The sequence below is a fragment of the Sus scrofa genome, chromosome 7, assembly GCF_000003025.6.
Source record: "Sus scrofa isolate TJ Tabasco breed Duroc chromosome 7, Sscrofa11.1, whole genome shotgun sequence".
Classification (NCBI taxonomy): Eukaryota; Metazoa; Chordata; class Mammalia; order Artiodactyla; family Suidae; genus Sus; species Sus scrofa.
This window is the reverse complement of record NC_010449.5, coordinates 68,694,379-68,714,442: the sequence shown is the minus strand read 5'-3', so window position 1 is coordinate 68,714,442 and position 20,064 is coordinate 68,694,379. Positions and strand designations below refer to the sequence as shown.

Here is a 20,064-nt window from a genome sequence, read left to right as displayed (position 1 = left end):
TTGGGGGATCTGACATACCTGAATATAAAGCTACCAAATAAAGCAAGGGGATAGTCAAGCTGTTTAATTTGGGACTAAGTCCCCAGTACATTTCACAATTAGCCTCTGTCCTCTCCTTGTCTTTCTCTACAGAACACCAAGTGATAGGATAAGATCACCAGAAAATCTAGGAACTAGCTAGAATTAAAATGGAAGAGTCATTCAGCTTTTGACACAGCTACTAGAATAGAAACATTCCAACAACTGCACATTAAAATACAAACAATTTGAACAGTAGCTGAAAGAGGAAGAGGACAGAACAACTTTTTATCAACTTTAATATAACAAAATTATTGATGCTACTATATGCCAGACACTGTGTGTAGCACTAGGAATATATTAATGAATCAGACTTGGCCAATCCCTCAGAGGATTCCTACTTAGTAGACAAAGACATCCAAAAAAATTATAAGGTTGAGTGATACTAGACCGAGCAGAAGCTAGTGGAGAAGGTAGAGAAGCAGAAGGAAGATGGAAGAACAAAAAGTACATGACATCACATGATAAGACTGTTGATTACTGAGTCTCTCTCTTCCATTTCCTTTGTTGGAGCCCTGTTTCAACCCCTCATGACTTTCATCTGATCTTCTGAACTTATTCGTTAACTGGCCTTCCATCTTCTTAGGCTCTCCTCCCTATAAGCTCCTCTCCACTCTGTCACCAGGCTTACTCATACAAAATTCAATCTGACAATAATGACCACTCACTTAGCACTTCCTGGGTGTCAGGAGTTATGTTAACCATTTTACATAAATTATTCTATTCTTCCTTACCTTATAAATGAGGAAATATTGACAGAGTCAAATAATTTTCTCAAGACCACCTAGCAAGTAAAGTTAGTGATAAGGTAAGTGGTAGAGATGGGTTTCAAAACCAGTTGTATCAGAATCCTATTTTGTATGACTTTAACTACTACTATACTTTGCCTCTTCTCTCAGCCAAAATTCTTTGTTGTATAGAGCTGGTTTAAAAATAAAAGTGGTTTATTAAAAGAATACTAAGTGTAGTTCTGCTTCCCTTAGAATGCAGAAAATCATCAGATACCATAACTCTATAAAAAACTGAATGTAGTATATAAAATTTTAACTTTTGGTGAGACTTCTGATCAAAGGGACCCACTAAAAGCTGAAAGTAGAGGATACACACTGAGAAAAGCCTTCTAGCATCCTGGACCACTTATAAAGCATAAGGTAACAGCAGCCCACCACTAGGAATTTCAAGTCTGTGGTACACTCAGTGTAACAATAGAAACAACAAAACTCAAGCCCATCTAAACTACTGATTAGACTGACTCAACCCTCCATAGCAATGGCCTAACAGAATAAAAATTACACCTGATTCTGATTTACCTCACTCTCTACTCTTCTATAAACAGTGTCCAGCAGCCATTTAAAATTACAAGATTACAAAAAGCAATAAAACATAACTCTCAAGTTACAAAGCAATAAACAGAACTAGACCCATAGGCCAGATCCAGTACACCAGATATTGAAACTACAGGAAAGGAATTTTAAAATAGCTATAATTAATTTGTTAAAAGATCTAGTGGAAAAGGTGAACAACAGGCATAAACAGATATAGGATTTCAGTCAATAGATAGAAATTAATTTTTTAAAGTCATATGGAAATTCTGAAAAAAAAAAACCCATGATATCAGAGATGAAATATTCTTTTAATAGGTTTATCATCAGACTAAACACAACAGATAAAAGAATTTGTAAATTTGAAAGTATGTAAATAGGAATTGTGGAAACTAAAGCTCAAGGAGGAAAAAGTGTGAGGGGAAATAAAACATCTAGGATATTTTGGAATAATACCAAATAAGAGTAATCAAAGATGCAAGAAGAAAAGACATAAAGAATGGGACAGAAAAAGTATTTGAAGAGATTATGGCCATATATTTTCCAAAATTAGTGAGCCACAGAACCAAGGAGCTCAAAGAACTCCAAACAGAATAAATTTAAAACACACATGCAAGCACACATACATATCTAGACACATCAGAGTCAAACTGCTAGAAACCAATGTTAAATAAAAAAGCTAGATAGCAGCCAGAGAAATAATAACATTACATAATAAGGGAGAAAGATCTTAGCATGAGCTCTCCTGGAGGTTGCCATTTTGACACCAAGATCTGGCCCCACCTAACACCTTATAGGCTCCAGTGCTGGGATGTCTCTGGCCAAAACAAACAACAGGGTGAGAAAATAGCCCCACCCATCAGCATACAGGCTGCCTAAAGTTGTCCTAAGCCCACAAATGCCTCTAAACACACCTTTGATGTGACCCTATCTATCAGAGGGATAAGAGCCAGCTCCACCCACCAGTGGCCAGGCATGAGTCCTTGCCACCAGGACACTTGCACAAGCTTCTAGATTATCCTCATGCACCATGGGGAAGATACTAGAATCAAGGGTAACTACACTTCTGCAGCCTACATAACAGAGACTGCAAACAGAGAAACAGCAAAGAAATATGTCGGAGACAAAGGAACAAGATAAAACTCCAGAAGAACAACTAAGTGAAGTAGAGATAGGCAATCTACCCTCAAAAGAATTCAGATTAATGATAGTAAGGATGATATAAGATCTCAGAAAAAGAAAGGAGGCACAGACTGAGATGATACAAGAAATGTTTAACAAAAGCTAGAAGATTTAAAGGACAAATAAGAGTTGAAGAACACAGTAACTGAAATGAAAAATACACTAGGAGTAATCAATAGCAGAATAAATGAGGCAGAACAAGGATAAGTGAGCCAGATTACTGAGTGGTGGAAATCACTTCTGCAGAACAGACTAAAGAAAAAAGAATGAAAATAAATGAGAACAGTTTAAGAGACTTCTGGAACAACAATAAACACACAAATATTCACATTATAGGGGTCCCAGAAGGAGAAGATAGAGGACCTGAGAAAATATTTGATGAGATTATAACCAAAAACTTCCTTAATGGGAAAGGAAATACTTATCCAACTCCAAGAAGCAGAGAGAATCCCATACAGGATAAACACAAGGAGGAACACAAACATATTCAAATTAATCAAATTGACAGAAATTAGAGACAAAGAGAAAAATATTAAAAAGCAACAAGAGAAGAGAAGCAAATTACAAGGGAATAACCCCATAATGTCATCAGCTGACTTCAGCAGAAATTCTGAAGGCCAGAAGGGCCTGATATATTTAAAGTTATGAAAGAGAAAAACCTACAACCAAGAATACTCTACCCAGCAAGGCTCTCCTTCACATTTGACACTGAAATCAAAAGCTTTACAGACAAGCATAAGCTAAGAGGATTCAGCATCACCAAACCAGCTTTATGACAAATGCTAAAGGAACTCCTCTAGGTAGAAAAGAAAAGGCCACAACTAGAAACAAGAAAATTATGAATGGGAAAGCTCACCAGTTAAGGCAAACATACAGGAAAGGTTGGAAATAATCCACACATAAATGTGGTATCAAAACTAGTGATTGTGAGAAGAGGAGAGCAAAAATGTAGGATATTGGAAATGCTTTTGAAATTAAGAGATCAGCAATTTTAAACCATTATATATATATCAAAACCTCATGGTAACAACAAACCAAAAATCTCCAATAGATACAGACACAAAAGAAAAAGCAATTCAAACACGACACTAAATATGTCATCAAATCACAAGAGAAGAGAGCATTAAAGGAAAGGAGGAAAAACCACCTAAAAAAACAAACTCAAAATAATTAACAAAATGGTAATAAGAACATACATACTGATCATCATCTTAAATATAAGTGGATTGAATGCTCCAACCAAAAAACACAGACTGACTGAATGGATACAAACAAGATGTGTATACATTGTCTACACTTCAGATCTAGGTATAATGTGCAAATGGAAATCAAAAGAAAGCCGGATTAGCAATATTCAGGCAAAATAGACTTTAAATTAACACTGTTGCAAGAGACAAAGGATGACACTACATAATGATCAAGGGATTGATCCAAGAAAAAGATATAACAACTGTAAATATATATGCACCAAAATAGGAATACCTCAATATATAAGGCAAATGATAATGGGGCCATAAAAAGAGAAATCAATAGTAACGTATTAATAGCTGGGGATTTTAATGCATCATTTACAACAATGGGCAGATCATCCAGACAGAAAATCAATAAGGAAACAAAGGCTCTAAATGATACCATAGACCATACAGACTTAATTGATATCTACAGAACTTTACACCTTAAAACAGCAGAAAATATATTATTGTCAAGTACAGTAGAAAATGTTATTGTCAAGTGCATTGGAACATTCCCCAGGATAGATCACATGTTGAGCAACAAAGCAAGCCTCAGTATATTTAAGAAAATTGAAATTATATCAAGCATTTTTCCAACCACAAGTCTAAAGATTAGAAATCAACTCAAAGAAAAAAATATAAAAAATACAAACAAGTGGAGGCTAAACAATATGCTAAACCACCAATGGATTAATGAGGAAATAAAAGAGGAAATAAAAAATACTTACTCAAATAAAAACAAAAATATGGCAACTCAAAAATCTACAGGATACAGCAAAAGTGGTTCTAAAAGGAAATTTTTATTGCAATACAATCTTACCTTAAAAAACAAGAAAAAAAATCTCAAATAAACAATTTAACCTTACACCTAAACAACTAGAGAAAGAAGGACAAAAACCAAAGTTAGGAGTTCCCACTGTGGTGCAATGAGGTCAGCAGCATCTCTGCAGTGCCAGGATACATGTTTGATCCCAGCACAGTGGGTTAAAGGATCCAGCATTGCTACAGCTGAAGCATAGGTCAAAACTGTGGCTTTGATCTGATCCCTGGCCTGGGAACTCCATATGCCACAGAGAGGCCAAAAAAAAAAAAAGTTATTCAAAGGAAAGAAATTATAAAGATCAGAGCAGTAATAAAAAAAATAGAAATGAGGAGAAAAATAAAAAAGATCAATAAAATTAAAAGGAGATTCTTTGAAAAGAAACAAAATTGATAAGCCCTGAGCCAGACTCATTAAGAAAAAAAGGGAGAGGGCCCAAATCAATAAAATTATAAATGAAAAAGGATAAATTTCAACTGACACCACAGAAATACAAAGGATCATAAGAGACTACTATAAACAACTTTGTGTGAAAAATATATACAACATAGAAGAAATGGACAAATTCTTAGAAAGGTATGACCTCCCAAGACTGAACTAGGAAGAAATAGAAAATGTGAACAGACCAATCACAAGTACCGAAATTGAAACTTTGATTTACAAACTCTCAACGGACAAAAGTAATACCAGATTGTTTTGCAGGTGAATTCTATCAAATATTTAGAGAACTGTTAACACCTACCCTTCTGAAATTATTCCCAAAAAATTGCAGAGGAAGGAACCCTTCCAATCTCATTCTGTAAGACTACCATCACCCTGATACCAAAACCAGATAAATATACCACACACACACAAAATAGGCCAATATCACAGATGAACACAGACACAAAAATTCTCAACAAAATACTAACAACTGAATCCAGCATTACATTCAAAAGATTCTATACCATGGGAGTTATCCCAGGGATGCAAGCATTTTTCAGTATCAACAAATCAGTCAGTGTGATACACCACATTAACAAACTGAGGAATAAAATCCATATGAGCATCTCAATAGATGTAGAAAAAGCTTTGGACAAAATTCAACACCAATTTATGAAAAAATCTTTCTGGAAAGTGGGCATAGAGGGAGTCTACCTCAACATAATAACTGCTATAAGACAAACCCACAGCTAATATCATACTCAACTGAGAAAAATTGAAGGAATTTCTTTTAAAATTAGGAACAAGACAAAGACACCCACTCTCACCACTTTTATTTGACATAGTTTTATTCAACATAGCAACATTCATCATAGAAGAAAAAAAATAAGAGGAACCCAAATTGGAAAGAAGTAAACCTGTCACTATTTACAGATAACAGGATACTATATATAGAAAATCCTAAAAATACTAACAGAAAACTATTAGAGCTGAGTGATGAATTCAGTAAAGTTTCAGGATGCCAAGTTAATACAGAGAAGTCTGTTTCAATTCTATACATTAACAATAAAAGATGAGAAAGAGAAATTAAGGAAACAATCTCATTTACCATTGCATTAAAAAGAATAAAACACCTAGGAATAAACATACCTAAGGGAATAGAAGATCTGGACTCCAAAAAACAAGATGCTAATGAAAGAAGTCAAAGATAACACAAACATATGGAAAGATATACCACATGCTTGGACTGGAAGAATCGATATTGTCAAAATAACTATACTATCAAAGGGAATCTATTGATTCAATGCAATCAATATACCAATGGCATTTTTTTTATAAATCTAGAACAAAGTATTTTTAAATTTATATGAAAACAACAACAAAAAAATACCCCAAATAGCCAAAGCAGTCCTGAGAAAGAAAAATGGAGCTGGAAGAATCAGGCTTCCTGACTTCAGACTATACTACAAAGCTACAGTCATCTGTACCTTTGGCACTGGCACAAAAACAGACTTACAGATCAATGGAAAAAGACAGAGAGCCTAGAAATAAACCTATGCAGGTATGGTCAATTAATCTATGACAAAGAAGGCAAGAATACATATGGAGAAAAGACAGTCTCTTGTATCCTGCTACTTTGCTGAATTTGTTGATCAGTTCGAGTAGCATTTGTGTGGAGTCCTTAGGGTTTTCTATATATAGTATCATGTCATCTGCAGACAATTTTACCTCTACTCTTCCAATTTGGATACATTTTATTTCTTTTGTTTGCCTGATTGCTGTGGTTGGGAATTCCAATACTCTGTTGAATAAAAAGTGGTGAGACTGGGCATACATGTCTTGTTCCAGATTTTAGTGGGAAGGGTTTCAGCTTTTCTCCATTAAGTATTATATTTGCTAGGGGTTTGTCATAAATGGCTTTTATTATGTTAAGGTATGTTAAGGTATGCTAAGAGTTTTGATCCTGAATAGATGTTGGACTTTGTCAACTGCTTTTTCTGCATCTATTGAGATGATCATGTGTATTTTGACTTTGTTTTTGTTAATGTGGTGTATGATGTTGATTGATTTGCATATGTTGAACCATCCCTGTGAACCTGGGATGAATCTTATTGGTCATAGTGTATGATCTTTTCTTTATGTTGTTGGATTTGGTTGGGTAAATTTTGTTGAGCATTTCTGCATCTATATTCATCAAATATATTGACCTATAATTTTCTTTTTTGGTAGTATTTTTGTCTGGTTTTGGTATTAGGGTGATGGTGGCTTCATAGAATGTCTTTGGGAGTACTCCTTCTTCTTCAACCTTTTGGAAAAGTTTAAGAAGGATAGGTACAAGTTCCTCTTTGTATGTTTGGTAGAATTTGCCTGTGAAGCCATTGGGTCCTAAGACTTTTGTTTGTAGGGAGTGTTTTTATTATGTATTCAATTTTATTTCTAGTGATTGGTCTGTTCAGATGATCTATTTCTTCTTTTTATTTATTTTTTTTCTTTTTTTTAGGGCTGCACCCACAGCATATGGAAGTTCCCAGGTGAGGGTTCAAATCAGACCTGTAGCCTCCAGCCTACACCAGAGCCACAGCAATGCCAGATCCAAGCTGCATCTGTGACCTACACCACAGCTCACGGCAACACCAGATCCTTAACCCACTGAGCAAGGCCAGGGATCGAACCCACAATTTCATGGTTCCTACTCAGATTCGTTTCCACTGCCCACAATGGAAACTCTGATTTATTTCTTCTCAATTCAGTTTTGGCGGGCTGTAAGTCTCTAGAAAGTTGTCCATTTCTTCTAAGTTGTCATATTTGTTGGCATATAATTGTTCATAGTGTTCTCTTATGGTTTTTTGTATTTATGCAGTATCCATTGTGATTTATCCTTTTTCATTTCTTATTTTGTTTTTTTGGGTTTTTTTCTCTCTTCTTCTTAGTGAGTCTGGTCAGAGGTTTGTCAATTTTGTTTACCTTTTCAAAGAGCCAGATCTTGGTTTTATTTCTATTTGATTTTTGATTTTTTCCTACTTATTTTTGAATCTCTATTTTACTGATTTTTGATTTTTTTCCTATTTATTTTTGAATCTCTATTGTATTGATTTCCTCTCTGATCTTTATGATTTCCTTCCTTCTGCTGACTTTAGGTTTTGTTTGTTCTTCTTCAATAAATGGAGTTGGGAAAATTGGACAACTACATGTAAAAGAATGAAATTACAACATTCTCTAACACCATGCACAAAAATAAACTAAAAATGCATTAAAGACCTAAATATAAGACCAGATACTATATATTGAAATTCTTCAAAAAATGAAGATAAATAAATAAATAATAATAAATAAATTCAATAAATATATATCCTATATATAAATAAACTATATATACTATATATACTACATATAAATAAATTTATTCTATATAAATAAATTCAATAAATAAAATTATATACTATATATATTGAAACTCTTCAATAAATGGTGCTGGGAAAATTGGACAGCTACATGTAAAAGAATGAAATTACAACATTCTCTAACACCATGCACAAAAATAAACTAAAAATGTATTAAAGACCTAAATGTAAGACTAGACACTATAAAACTCTTAGAGAACAACACAGACAGAACACTCTTTGACAAAAATTGCAGCAATATCTTGCAGATCCATCTTCTAGAGTAATGAAAATAAAACAAAAAATAAATAAATGGAACCTAATTAAACTTAAAAGTTATTGCATAGCAAAGGAAGCCATAAACAAAATGAAAAGACAACCTACAGAATGTGAGAAAATCTTTGCAAGTAACAAGATATCCATCTCCAAATATACAAACATCTCATGTAGCTCAATATAAAAAGAAAATCAAAATATGGGCAGAAGACATTTCTCCAAAGAAGACAGACGGTTGGCCAATAAGCACATTAAAGGATGCTCAACATCACTAATTATTAGAGAACTTCAAATCAAAACTACAAAGAGATGTCAGTTAACACTGGTCAGAATGGCCATTATCAAAAAAAAAAAACTATAAACAATAAATGCTGGAGAGGGTGTGGATAAAAGGGAATCCTCCTACAAGGGTGGTGTGAAGATAAATTGGTACAAACACTATGGAGGACAGTATGGTGGTTCCTTAAAAAACTAAAAAGGGAACTACCATATGATCCAGCAACCACACTCCTGGGCATATATCTAGAAAAACCATAATTCAAAAAGATACATGTACCCCAATATTCACTGCAGCACTATTTACAATGGAAGAAACCTAAATGTCCATTCTCAGAGGAACGGATAAAGAAAATAAGATACACACACACACACACACACACACACACACGGGAATATCACTCAGCCAGAAAAAAAGAATGAAATAATGCCACTTGCAGCAACATGGATGGACCTAGAGATTATCGCACCAAGTGAAGTGAGTCGCACAGAGAAAGACAAACATCATATGATATCACTTATATGTGTAATCTAAGAAAAAGACACAAATGAACTAATTTACTAAATAGAAACAGACTCACCGACCTCGAAAACAAATTTATGGTTACCAAATGTGGGGGCAACATATAAATTAGGAGTTTAGGATTAACATATACACACTACTATACATAAAATAGATAATCAACAAGGACCTATTATATAGCCCAGGGAACTCTACTAAGTATTCTGTAATAACCTATATGGGAAAAGAATCTGAACAAGAATGGATATATGTATATGTATAATTGAATCATTTTGCTGTACATCTGAATCTAAGACAACATTGTAAATCAACTATACCACAATAAAAAATAAAAATTAAAAATAAATTAATAGGAGTTCCATCGTGGCACAGCAGAAACGAATCCAACTACGAACCATGAGGTTGCAGGTTCAATCCCTGGCCTCGCTCAGTGGGCTAAGGATCTGGTGTTGCCGTGAGCTGTGATGTAGGTCTCAGACGCGGCTTGGATCTGGCATTGCTGTGGCTGTGACATAGGCCGGCAGCTGTAGCTCCAATTCAACTCCTAGCCTAGGAACCTCCATAGGCTGCAGGTGTGGCCCTAAAAAAAGCAAATAATAATAATAATAATAAATAAAACTAGATGGCTTCCGGGTGGAGGGGAAATAACATATGTAGAAGCAAAAAAGTAGAAGAACAGTACAAAGGATGGAAGAGAAGAAATGAAAGCATACTGTTATAAAATATTACTTGAAGGTTAAATGTGAAAAGTTAAAGATGTACATTGTGATCCCAAAAGCAAATGTTTTAAAAAATACAGGTAGCTAATAAGCAAATAATAGAAACAAATGGAATTATTACAAGTACCATAAATTTAAATAAATAAATAAATAAGTACAGGAAAAGAGAATAAAAACAAAGAATAGATGGGACAAGTGGAAAATAACTAGCAAGATGATAAAGGTAAATCCAAACACATCAATGATTACATAAAATGTACATGGTCTACTATGATTAAAAGGCAGAGATTGAAAAAAAAAGGCAGAGATTGTTAAATTGAAAGAAAAAGCCTTCAAAAAAGAATGCCACTTTAAATAAAAGACATACTTTTAATAGCTATATTAACTGTAAAAGAATGGGAAAAGATATACTATAATATGTGGACACTACTCAAAAGGGAGGTAGAGAGACTATGTTACTGTCCAACAAAGTAGACTTTACAGGAGTTCTCTTGTGGTGCAGCAGTTTGAGGGTCCAGCATTGTCACTGCAGTGGCTTGGGTCGCCACTGTGGCATGGGTTTGATCCCTGGCCCAGGAATTTCTGCATGCATGGGAATAGCGAAAAAAGAAAAGGAAAAATGTAGACTTTACCAAAAATGCTTTCCAAATATAAAGAGAACCATTACTTATATATATAAGGGGGTCAATCAAGAAGGTATAACAATCCTAAAGTTTTTGCACCCAATAACAAAGATTTAAAAATACGTAAGGGACAAATGATAGAACTAAACAGAAAAATATACAAATACTTAACTATATACAAAGAGTTCAATGTACTTTTCTCTTAGTATTTGATAGAAGTACAAAAAGAACATCAGCAATGATAAAGACTTGTACAGGAGCATCAACTAACTTGACCTAATTAATATTAATAGAATGTTCCACCTAGAAGCAGCAGAATAAACATTTTTCAAGTGAACAAGGAATGTTCATCAGGATGAACCATATTTTGGGCCATGAAACAACTTTCAACAAATTTAAAAGTATTGAAATCAAGAAAAATATGTCCTCTAAACATATTGGAATTAAATGAGAAATCAATAATAGAAAGATCCCTGAAGATTTAGAAACTAAACAACCTAATCCTAGATAATCTTTGAGCCAAAGAAGAAATCACAAGAGAAATCAGTAAATATTTTGAATGGAATAAAAATGAAAACAATGTACCAGAATTTGTTGAATGCAGTTAGAACAGTATCTGGAGGAGAATTTATAGCATTAAATGCTTACATCTGAAAAAAAAAAGTCTTAAATCAATAATCTAAGTTTCTATATTTAAAAGCTAGAAAAAGAAGTAGTTTTGTTTTGTTTTTCTTCTTAGAGCTACAGCTGTGGTATATGGAAGTTCCCAGGCTAGGGGTCATATAGGAGCTGCAGCTGAGGCTACATCACAGATACAGCAACACCAGATCTGAGCCACATCTGTGACCTATGATGCAGCTTACAGCAACCCTGTATCCTTAACCCACTGCGTGAGACCAGGGATTGAACCTACATCCTCACAGAGATGTCGGGTTCTTGACCCATTGAGCCACAATGGGAACTCCAGAAGAGTAGTTTATATCAAAATGAGAAGGAAGCAAATGATAAAAAGCAGAAACAAAAGAAATAAAAAAGAAAATTAATAAATAAAATTTATGAAACTAAAAGCTAGTTCTTTGTAAAATTCAATGTATAAATAAATGCAATAAAATGTATAAACCTTTAGCCAGACTAATCGAGAAAAAAGAAGGAAGACGTAATGAGATCCTACTGTATGGCACAAGGAACTATATCCAGTCTCAGGAGAGAACATGATGGAAGATAATATGAGAAAAAGAATTTTTATATATGTTTAACTGGGTCACTTTGCTGTATAGCAAAAACTGGTACAACACTGTAAATCAACTATACTTTAATAAAAAATTTTTTAAAAGAAGGAAGATACAAATTATCAATATTAAGTAAATCAGAATGAAAGAAGAAATATCACTACAGATCTTAGAGTTATTGAAAAGATAATAAGGAAAAACTAGAAAAGACTTAAGGCAAATAAATTTGACAGCAGATAAAATGGATTGATTTATATAATTTATTTGAAAGATCACTTCAAGTAAAAAGAAAACATGAATAACTCTACACTTACTAAAGAGATTGTTGCTCTAGTTGTAAAACTTCCACAAAGAAAACTTTGTGCCCAGATGAGGTCATTGATGAATCGTACCAATGATATAGTCTCTTCCTAATTCATTCTATGAGGCCAGCATTACCTTGATACCAAAAATGAAGACATTATAAGAAAACTAAATATGAAAAATTCTTCACAAAATATTAGCCAATTGAATCCAGTACAAAAAAGAAAGGATAAAACATGGCCAAGTAGGGTCGGTCAATGTAAAGTTAGTTCAACATTTGAAAAAGTAATCATTTTAATTCACCATATTAACAGAGAAAAATACCATGATGATCTCAATAAATGCAGAAAAAACACCTAACATCCAACATGCATTCATGATAAAAGCTATCAGCAAACTGGTATAACTGAAGTGTCTGAACTGGTAAAGAAAATGTAAGAAAATCGATAGTTAACATCATACTTAATGGTGAAAAACCAAATGTTTTCCCTTTAAAATGAAGTCTACTCCATAAAATAGACAGCAAGAACCTACCGTATAGCACAGGGAACTATATTCAATATCTTGCAATAACCTATAATGTAAAAGAATCTGAAAAGGAATATATACATATACATTTATATACATGTATAATTGTATACATATATAGGTACAACTGAATCACTCTGCTCTACAGCTGAAACTGACTTGTAAATCACCAATACTTCAATAAATAAATACATGTGTTTATATACATATACACACACACGTATAGAACTGTATACACACACACACACACACACACACACACACACACACATATAGTTAAGTCTGCTCCCCATAAGCAACTCTTATAGGTCTCATGTTACCATTCTTGATTCAAAGCAAAGGTACCAAGTCCACATCTTGGAGGAAAAAATCAAGGTAGATGGAGTTGGAACATTCTCCTGTTGTCAGAAAGCCATAAGGCTTTAAAGAACATCAGCTGTGCTAATAGAACAAACCAACCAAACTCTCCCTGCAGCATAAATAATAACATGATAATTATTTTATGATTACTACTGTTATTTTTACTGGACAAGTGGAATCTGTGAAAGACCATGAATTGATGATGACAATCCAAAAAGTTCTAAATAGAAAAAGAGTGCAAAAAGGTAGGTGAAACACACGCGCACACACACGATGACTATAATAGGGTATGTTTAACTTCTTAATTTTGGTGAATAATGTTAACATACATGGACACTTTGCTTCTTTTATTAAGTAGACATCTATTTAAAAAGTATATGTTTCCACCTAGGTAAGGAAAGCAACTCATAGTCCTATGAGAAGTCAAACAGTCCCAACAATAGGAACTGTGGGCAGAACAAGGACAGTGCTGCTCACATACAATATAACCAAGTAGAAGTCACAGTACCTTCCAAGAACAAATTAGCCAACTCTCCTAGAGTCCTGCTAACTCCACACACTTAATTCCTCCTCTTTTGGGAAGTAAAGCCTTCAGATGGCCCAATAAATGTAGCAAAATAATCTATCAGTATAGCAATACATTAATTTTCAAAATTGCGAAAGTCTCTGTCAATGTATCAAACAAATATAGGTTACATAATGCTGTCCAATTGAGGCTGAAAACCCATGGTTTTGAAGAAAGACATCAGATTGCAAAAAATTAAGACCTGTGAGAAAGATATGACTTAAAAATCTTACAGATATAACAAAAAGGAAGCTTAACTGATGATCAGTGGCCCAGTGAAAATCCCCTTGGACCGCACAAGTTTGGAGTCCTGACCAAGAATCAATTTTTTTTTTTTTGGTCACACCTATGGCATATGGAAGTTCCTAGGCCCAGGACTGAGCAATGACAACACTGGATCCTTAACCCACTGAGCCACCAGGGAACTCTCAAGAATAAATTAATTGAACACCCTGATGCAATAACCGTAATTGGACTAAAGTGACATTTTTTTTTAGTCTGATCAGATTTTTGAAAGCCCAGAAAAGAATAAAAATAATATTACAGACTGCCTAGGAAGATAACTAAATAAATAAAGCAATGATTCAAGGAAGCAGAGGGCCGGAATCTCTAGATTTTGTGGAGCCTTAGGTTTTTACCATTTGCCTTCTTTTTCTTAAACAGGACACACAAAGTAAAGTATAAGAGTAAATATGTATCTAGACAAAGCAAGGGGCCTTATAAGAAGTTGTGAAGTGAGGAGCCCTGAAACTTAAAACTTCATTAGCTTCATAATAAATCATCAATTTTTTATTATAGTTGATTCACAGTGTTCTGTCAATTTCTACTGACAGCAAAGTGACCCAGTCATATATATACATATATGTATATATGAAGAATATACACATATACTCTTTTTTTTCTTATTATCTTTCATCATGTTCTATCACAAGTGATTGGATATAGTTTCCTATGCTATATAACAGGACCTCGTTGCTTTTCCCTTCTATATGTAATAGTTTTCTCTATTAACCCCAAACTCCCAGTCTCTCCCTCTCCCTTTCCCTTGGCAACCACAAGTCTGCTGTCCTTGTCTGTGAGTCTGTTTCTGTTCTGTAGAGAGGTTTATCTGTGCCATATTTTAGATTCCACATATAAGTGACATCATATGTAAACCATCATTTGTATGTTTTGTCTGCTCCTTAAGATATCTGAAATATTCCTAAGAATCAGCCATACTAAAATTTTAATTGCAGTTTAAAAATTTAAGGATATTTCTTAAGTTTGTAAATAATGTTTAAATACTCAAAAGATTAATTTCAAATTTTATTAGCTATAAGACATTGATAAATTAAACATTAAACAAGAATAACAAAAATCAAGTCTGCTCTCACTGATTCCATTCAATGAACTTCAAGAAGAGGTCTTGGGAACAACAATAAGGTAAGGAAATACAAACCAGACATATTACTAAGGAACAAATATAACTGCCTTTATTCACAGTGGACAAGATCATCTGCATAATCTTAAAGAAATTATTAGAGAGATTTAAGAATTGATAGGAGAGTGTAGCAGGGTCACGACACAAAGTCAATATACAAAAATCAACTATGTATACTAGCCATGAACCACACTGGAATTTAAAACCCATATCTTTCACAAGCATGTTATAAAATGTAAACAATTAAGACTATTATAAGATACCACTACATACCTACCAAATAATTAAAATTAATATAACTGACAACAACAAGTGCTGTGGAGGATACAGAGCAAACTGACCTTTCATACTTTGCTTATAAGAATGAAAAATGATATAACCACTTTGGAAAACAATTTGGGAGTGTCTTTTAAGTTTAACATACACCCCCAAAAATTAAATACCTAGAAATAAACCTGACCAAGAAGGTGAAAGACTTATGTGCTGAGAACTTTCAAACATTAATCAAGGAAATTAAATAGGATTCAAAGAAATGAAAAGATATTCTAATGCTCCCAGATTAGAAGAATTAATGTCATTAAAATAGCCATACTACCCAAAGCAATCTACATATTCAGTGCAATCCCTATCAAGTTACCCATCACATTTGTCAAAAATCTAGAACAAACAATCCAAAAATGTATATGGAACCACAAAAGACCCAGATCTGCCAAAGCAATCCTGAGGAACAAAAACCCAGCAGGAGGCATAACTTGCCCAGACCTCAGGCAATATTACAAAGCCACAGTAGTCAAGACAGTGTGGTACCGGTACCAAAACAGACATACAGACCCATGGAACAGAACAGAGAACCCAGAAATAAACCCAGACACGTGTGGTCAATTAATCTTCAACAAAGGAGCCATGAACAAAAAAAATGGGAAAAAGACAGTCTCTTCAGCAAGTGGTGCTGACAAAAATGGATAGCTCCATGTAAATCAATGAAATGAACACACCATCACACCATGCACAAAAATAAACTCAAAATGGCTTAGAGACTTCAACATAAGACAAAACACCATAAGACTCCAGGAGGAGAACATAGGCAAAACATACTCTGACACCAACCTTACAAATATTTTCTTAGGTCAGTCTCCCAAGGCAACAGAAATAAAAACAAAAATAAACCAATGGGACCTAATCAAACTGACAAGTTTTTGCACATCAAAGGAAACCATAAAAAAAAAAAAGACAACCTACAGAGTGGAAGAAAATAGTTTCAAACAATGAAACTGATAAGGACTTAATCTCCAAAATATATTAACTATTCACACAACTCAACAGCAAAAAACAAACAACTCTATCAAAAAATGGGCAGAAGACCTGAATAGACATTTCTCCAAAGAAGACATACAAATGACCGACAGGCACATGAAAAGATACTCAGCATCACTAATTATTAGAGAAATGCAAATCAAAACTACAATAAGATACCACCTCACACCAGTCAGAATGGCCATCATTAATAAGTCTACAAATAACAAATGCCAGAGAGAATGTGGAGATAGGGAATCTTCCTTCTCTGTTAGTGGGAATGTAAATTGGCACAACCACTATGTAAAACAGTCTGGAGGTACCTCAGAAAACTAAATATAGAACTACTATATAACCCAGAAATCCCACTCCTGAGATTCTATCCAGACAAAAAACTTTAATTCAAAAAGATAAGTGCATCCCTATGTTCACTGCAGCAATATTAACAATAGCCAAGACATGGAAACAACCTAAATGTCCCTGGACAGATGAATGGATTAAGAAGATGTGGTAAATATACACAATGGAATACTACTTAGCCATAGAAAGAACAAAATAATGCAATTTGCAGCAACATGGATGGAACTAGAGACTCTCATACTAAGTGAAGTAAGCCAGAAAGAGTCAAAAGACAAATACCATGTGATATCACTTATATCTGGAATCTAATGTATGGCACAAAAGAACCTATCTACAGAAAAGGAACAAACTCATGGACTTGGAGAACAGATGCGTGGTCGCCAAGGGGGAGGGGGAAGAGGAGAGAGTGGAACGGACAGGGAGTTTGGGGTTAGTAGATGCAAACTATTGCATTTGGAGTGGATAAGCAATGGGGTCCTACTGTAAAGCACAGGGAACTACATGCAATCACTTGTGATGGTACAATTAGAGGATAATGTGAGAAAAAGAATGTAATATATATATGTATAACTGGGCCACTTTGCTGTACAGCTGAAATTGACAGAACATTGTAAATGAACAATTTTTTTTTTTTTGTCTTTTTGCCATTTCTTGGGCCACTCCCGTGGCATATGGAGGTTCCCAGGCTAGGGGTCGAATCAGAGCTGTAGCCGCTGGCCTATGCAAGAGCCACAGCAACGTGGAATCTGAGCCTCGTCTGCAACCTACACCACAGCTCACGGCAATGTTGGATCCTTAACCCACTGAGCAAGGCTAGGGATTGAACCCGCAACCTCATGGTTCCTAATCAGATTTGTTAACCACTGAGCCACGACAGGAACTCCGACCCAGTGTTATTCCTAGGTAATTATCTAAGAAAAATAAAAACATATGTATATCTACACAAGGACTCATGCAGAAACTGGAATGAAACCAAATATCTATAAACTGGTAACTGGATAAACAAACTTTGATATAACCAAATATCATTCAACAATAAAAAGGGAGTTCCCATTGTGGCTCAGTGGGTTAAGAATCTGACCAGCATCCCTGGCCTCACTCAGTGGGTTAAGGATCCAGCGTTGCCCTGAGCTGTGGTGTAAGTCAAAGATGTAGCTTGGATCCCACATTACTGTGGCTGTGGTTCAGGCTGGCAGCTGCAGCTTCAATTCAACCCCTAGCCTGGGAACTTCCATATGTCAGAGGTGTGGCCCTAAAATGACAAAAAAGAAAAAGGAATGAATTTTTACACACAACAACGTAAATGAATCTCAAAAGCATTACACTAAGTTAAAAAAAAAAAAAGTCAGACACAAAAACATCATATTGTATGATCCATTTATATGACTTGGAAAAGGCAAAACTCCAAGGACAAAAAATGAGATCAGATGAGGGGCTGGGAACAAGGAGAGTGGACTGACTACAAAGAGGCATAAAGGAACTTTCTGGGGTATTGGACTAGTCTGTTTCTTATGATATTGGTTACACATCTGAATACACTTGGCAAAACTCATTACATTATAAATTTTAAAAGAGTCTATCTTAGGGAGTTCCCATTGTGGCCCAGCAGTACCAAACCCAACTTAGTATCCATGAGGATGAGGTTTCAATCGTTGGCCTCACTCAGTGGGTTAAGGATCTGGTGTTGCAGTGAACTGTAGCGTAGGGTTGCAGATGTGGCTTGGATCCTGCATTGCTGTGGCTGTGGTGTAGGCCAGCAGCTGCAGCTCCAATGCAGCCCCTAGCGTGGGAACTTCTATATGCTGCACGTGCAGCCCTTAAAAAAGCAAATGAATAAATAAATAAATAAATAAAAGCGTATATCTTACTGTCAGTAAGTTATACCGCAACGAACATGACAAGGAAGGAAAGAAAGAAGGAAGGGAAGAAGGGGAAAGAATGAAGAGGAAAGGAAAGAAAGAAACTGGACTGGACGGTTCACAGGATCTTTTAGAAAGGTGGAGAACCAGGTTTGGAGGCTATGTAGCCAGAAGCAATGTTCCAAACCATGCTTGGGTGACAGTTAGGTAAAGACATCATTGCTGGTGCTGGGCAGAGACACTACAGCTCTCATTACCATCCTGAAACAGCAGACACTTGGTCCTGACACTCAGATCCTTGCCCTCTGCTGCCTCTAGAAATTTATGGCTCCATCTCCAAAACTGTATTTTTCTTGGGGTTCCAGCTTCTTCGTGGCACTATTTAAGTTCAGCAGTGGAGACATCTGATTAGCGGGGCCAGGTCATATGCCCATTCCTCAACTGCAAGGGAGACTGGGAAAGAGAATACACACACTCTGAGCTTCTCCAGAGAGGCAAACTCTGCATCACGAGGTGGGGAATTCCTCTAACACAGGAAAGAGGCTTCCCACCGTCTCTTTGGCATAATACTTTGCTGCGCAGCCAAGAAGAGTGAAAAAGATATAGCTGGTCATTCTACCTATATCATGAGTCTGATTAAAAGTTTTACATTAATGTCCAGTGCCTGCCCCCACTCTGTCTTCCTAACTTCAGCGTCCTTTCACCCCACCACCAGACTGGCTGCAATCACTCAGGAACTGCTACTGCCCCCTGCAGGTTGTTCACTTTCATGGACTGTCCTATGCTTGAAATGTCCTCCTCCCACGCCTCCATCTGAGGAGCTCCTACTCATTTATCAAAGCCTACTTCATGGAAGCCTTACCCAAATCTATGGGCAACTCAAACAAGGCCCTATATATACTCTGCTCCATGACAGCACTTAGTAAGTATGAAATTAATAAATGATTGGTAGATAAGAACCATCCTCCAAAATCAAAAAGGACAAACTTTTAAAATACAATTAAAAAAACATTTTAAATTCCACTCATACTTATCATCAAAAGTGGTAACAAAAATTTTTGTTTTCCAGAAATTCTGAACCAACAGATGACCTTTGGCCCAATATCCTTATTCTTCACTGTGCCCTGAAGATTCTCCCTGAACAAATGAGTAAAGTTAAGACCTATCTGGAAACTCTCACTTATCCAAGAAACACAAAGAAATAAAACACGCTCAGGTCCCAAAGGGGCCCAAGACCAGGTCCAGTCCAAGCCCGAAGCCAAGATGACAACTTGGTATATAGCTGACATTTGT

The 20,064-nt window shown here is 35.3% G+C and overlaps 1 protein-coding gene across 1 annotated transcript in view; it reads left to right on the top strand.

Annotated features, from left to right (window-relative positions):
• SCFD1 (sec1 family domain containing 1) overlaps window positions 1–19,864 on the top strand; it is a 156,477-nt gene extending 136,613 nt beyond the window's left edge. The window contains exon 26 of the mRNA XM_021099902.1: window positions 19,841–19,864. Coding sequence (XP_020955561.1) covers window positions 19,841–19,849 — 9 coding nt within the window. The 3' untranslated portion in view covers window positions 19,850–19,864. The remainder of the gene's footprint in view (window positions 1–19,840) is intronic.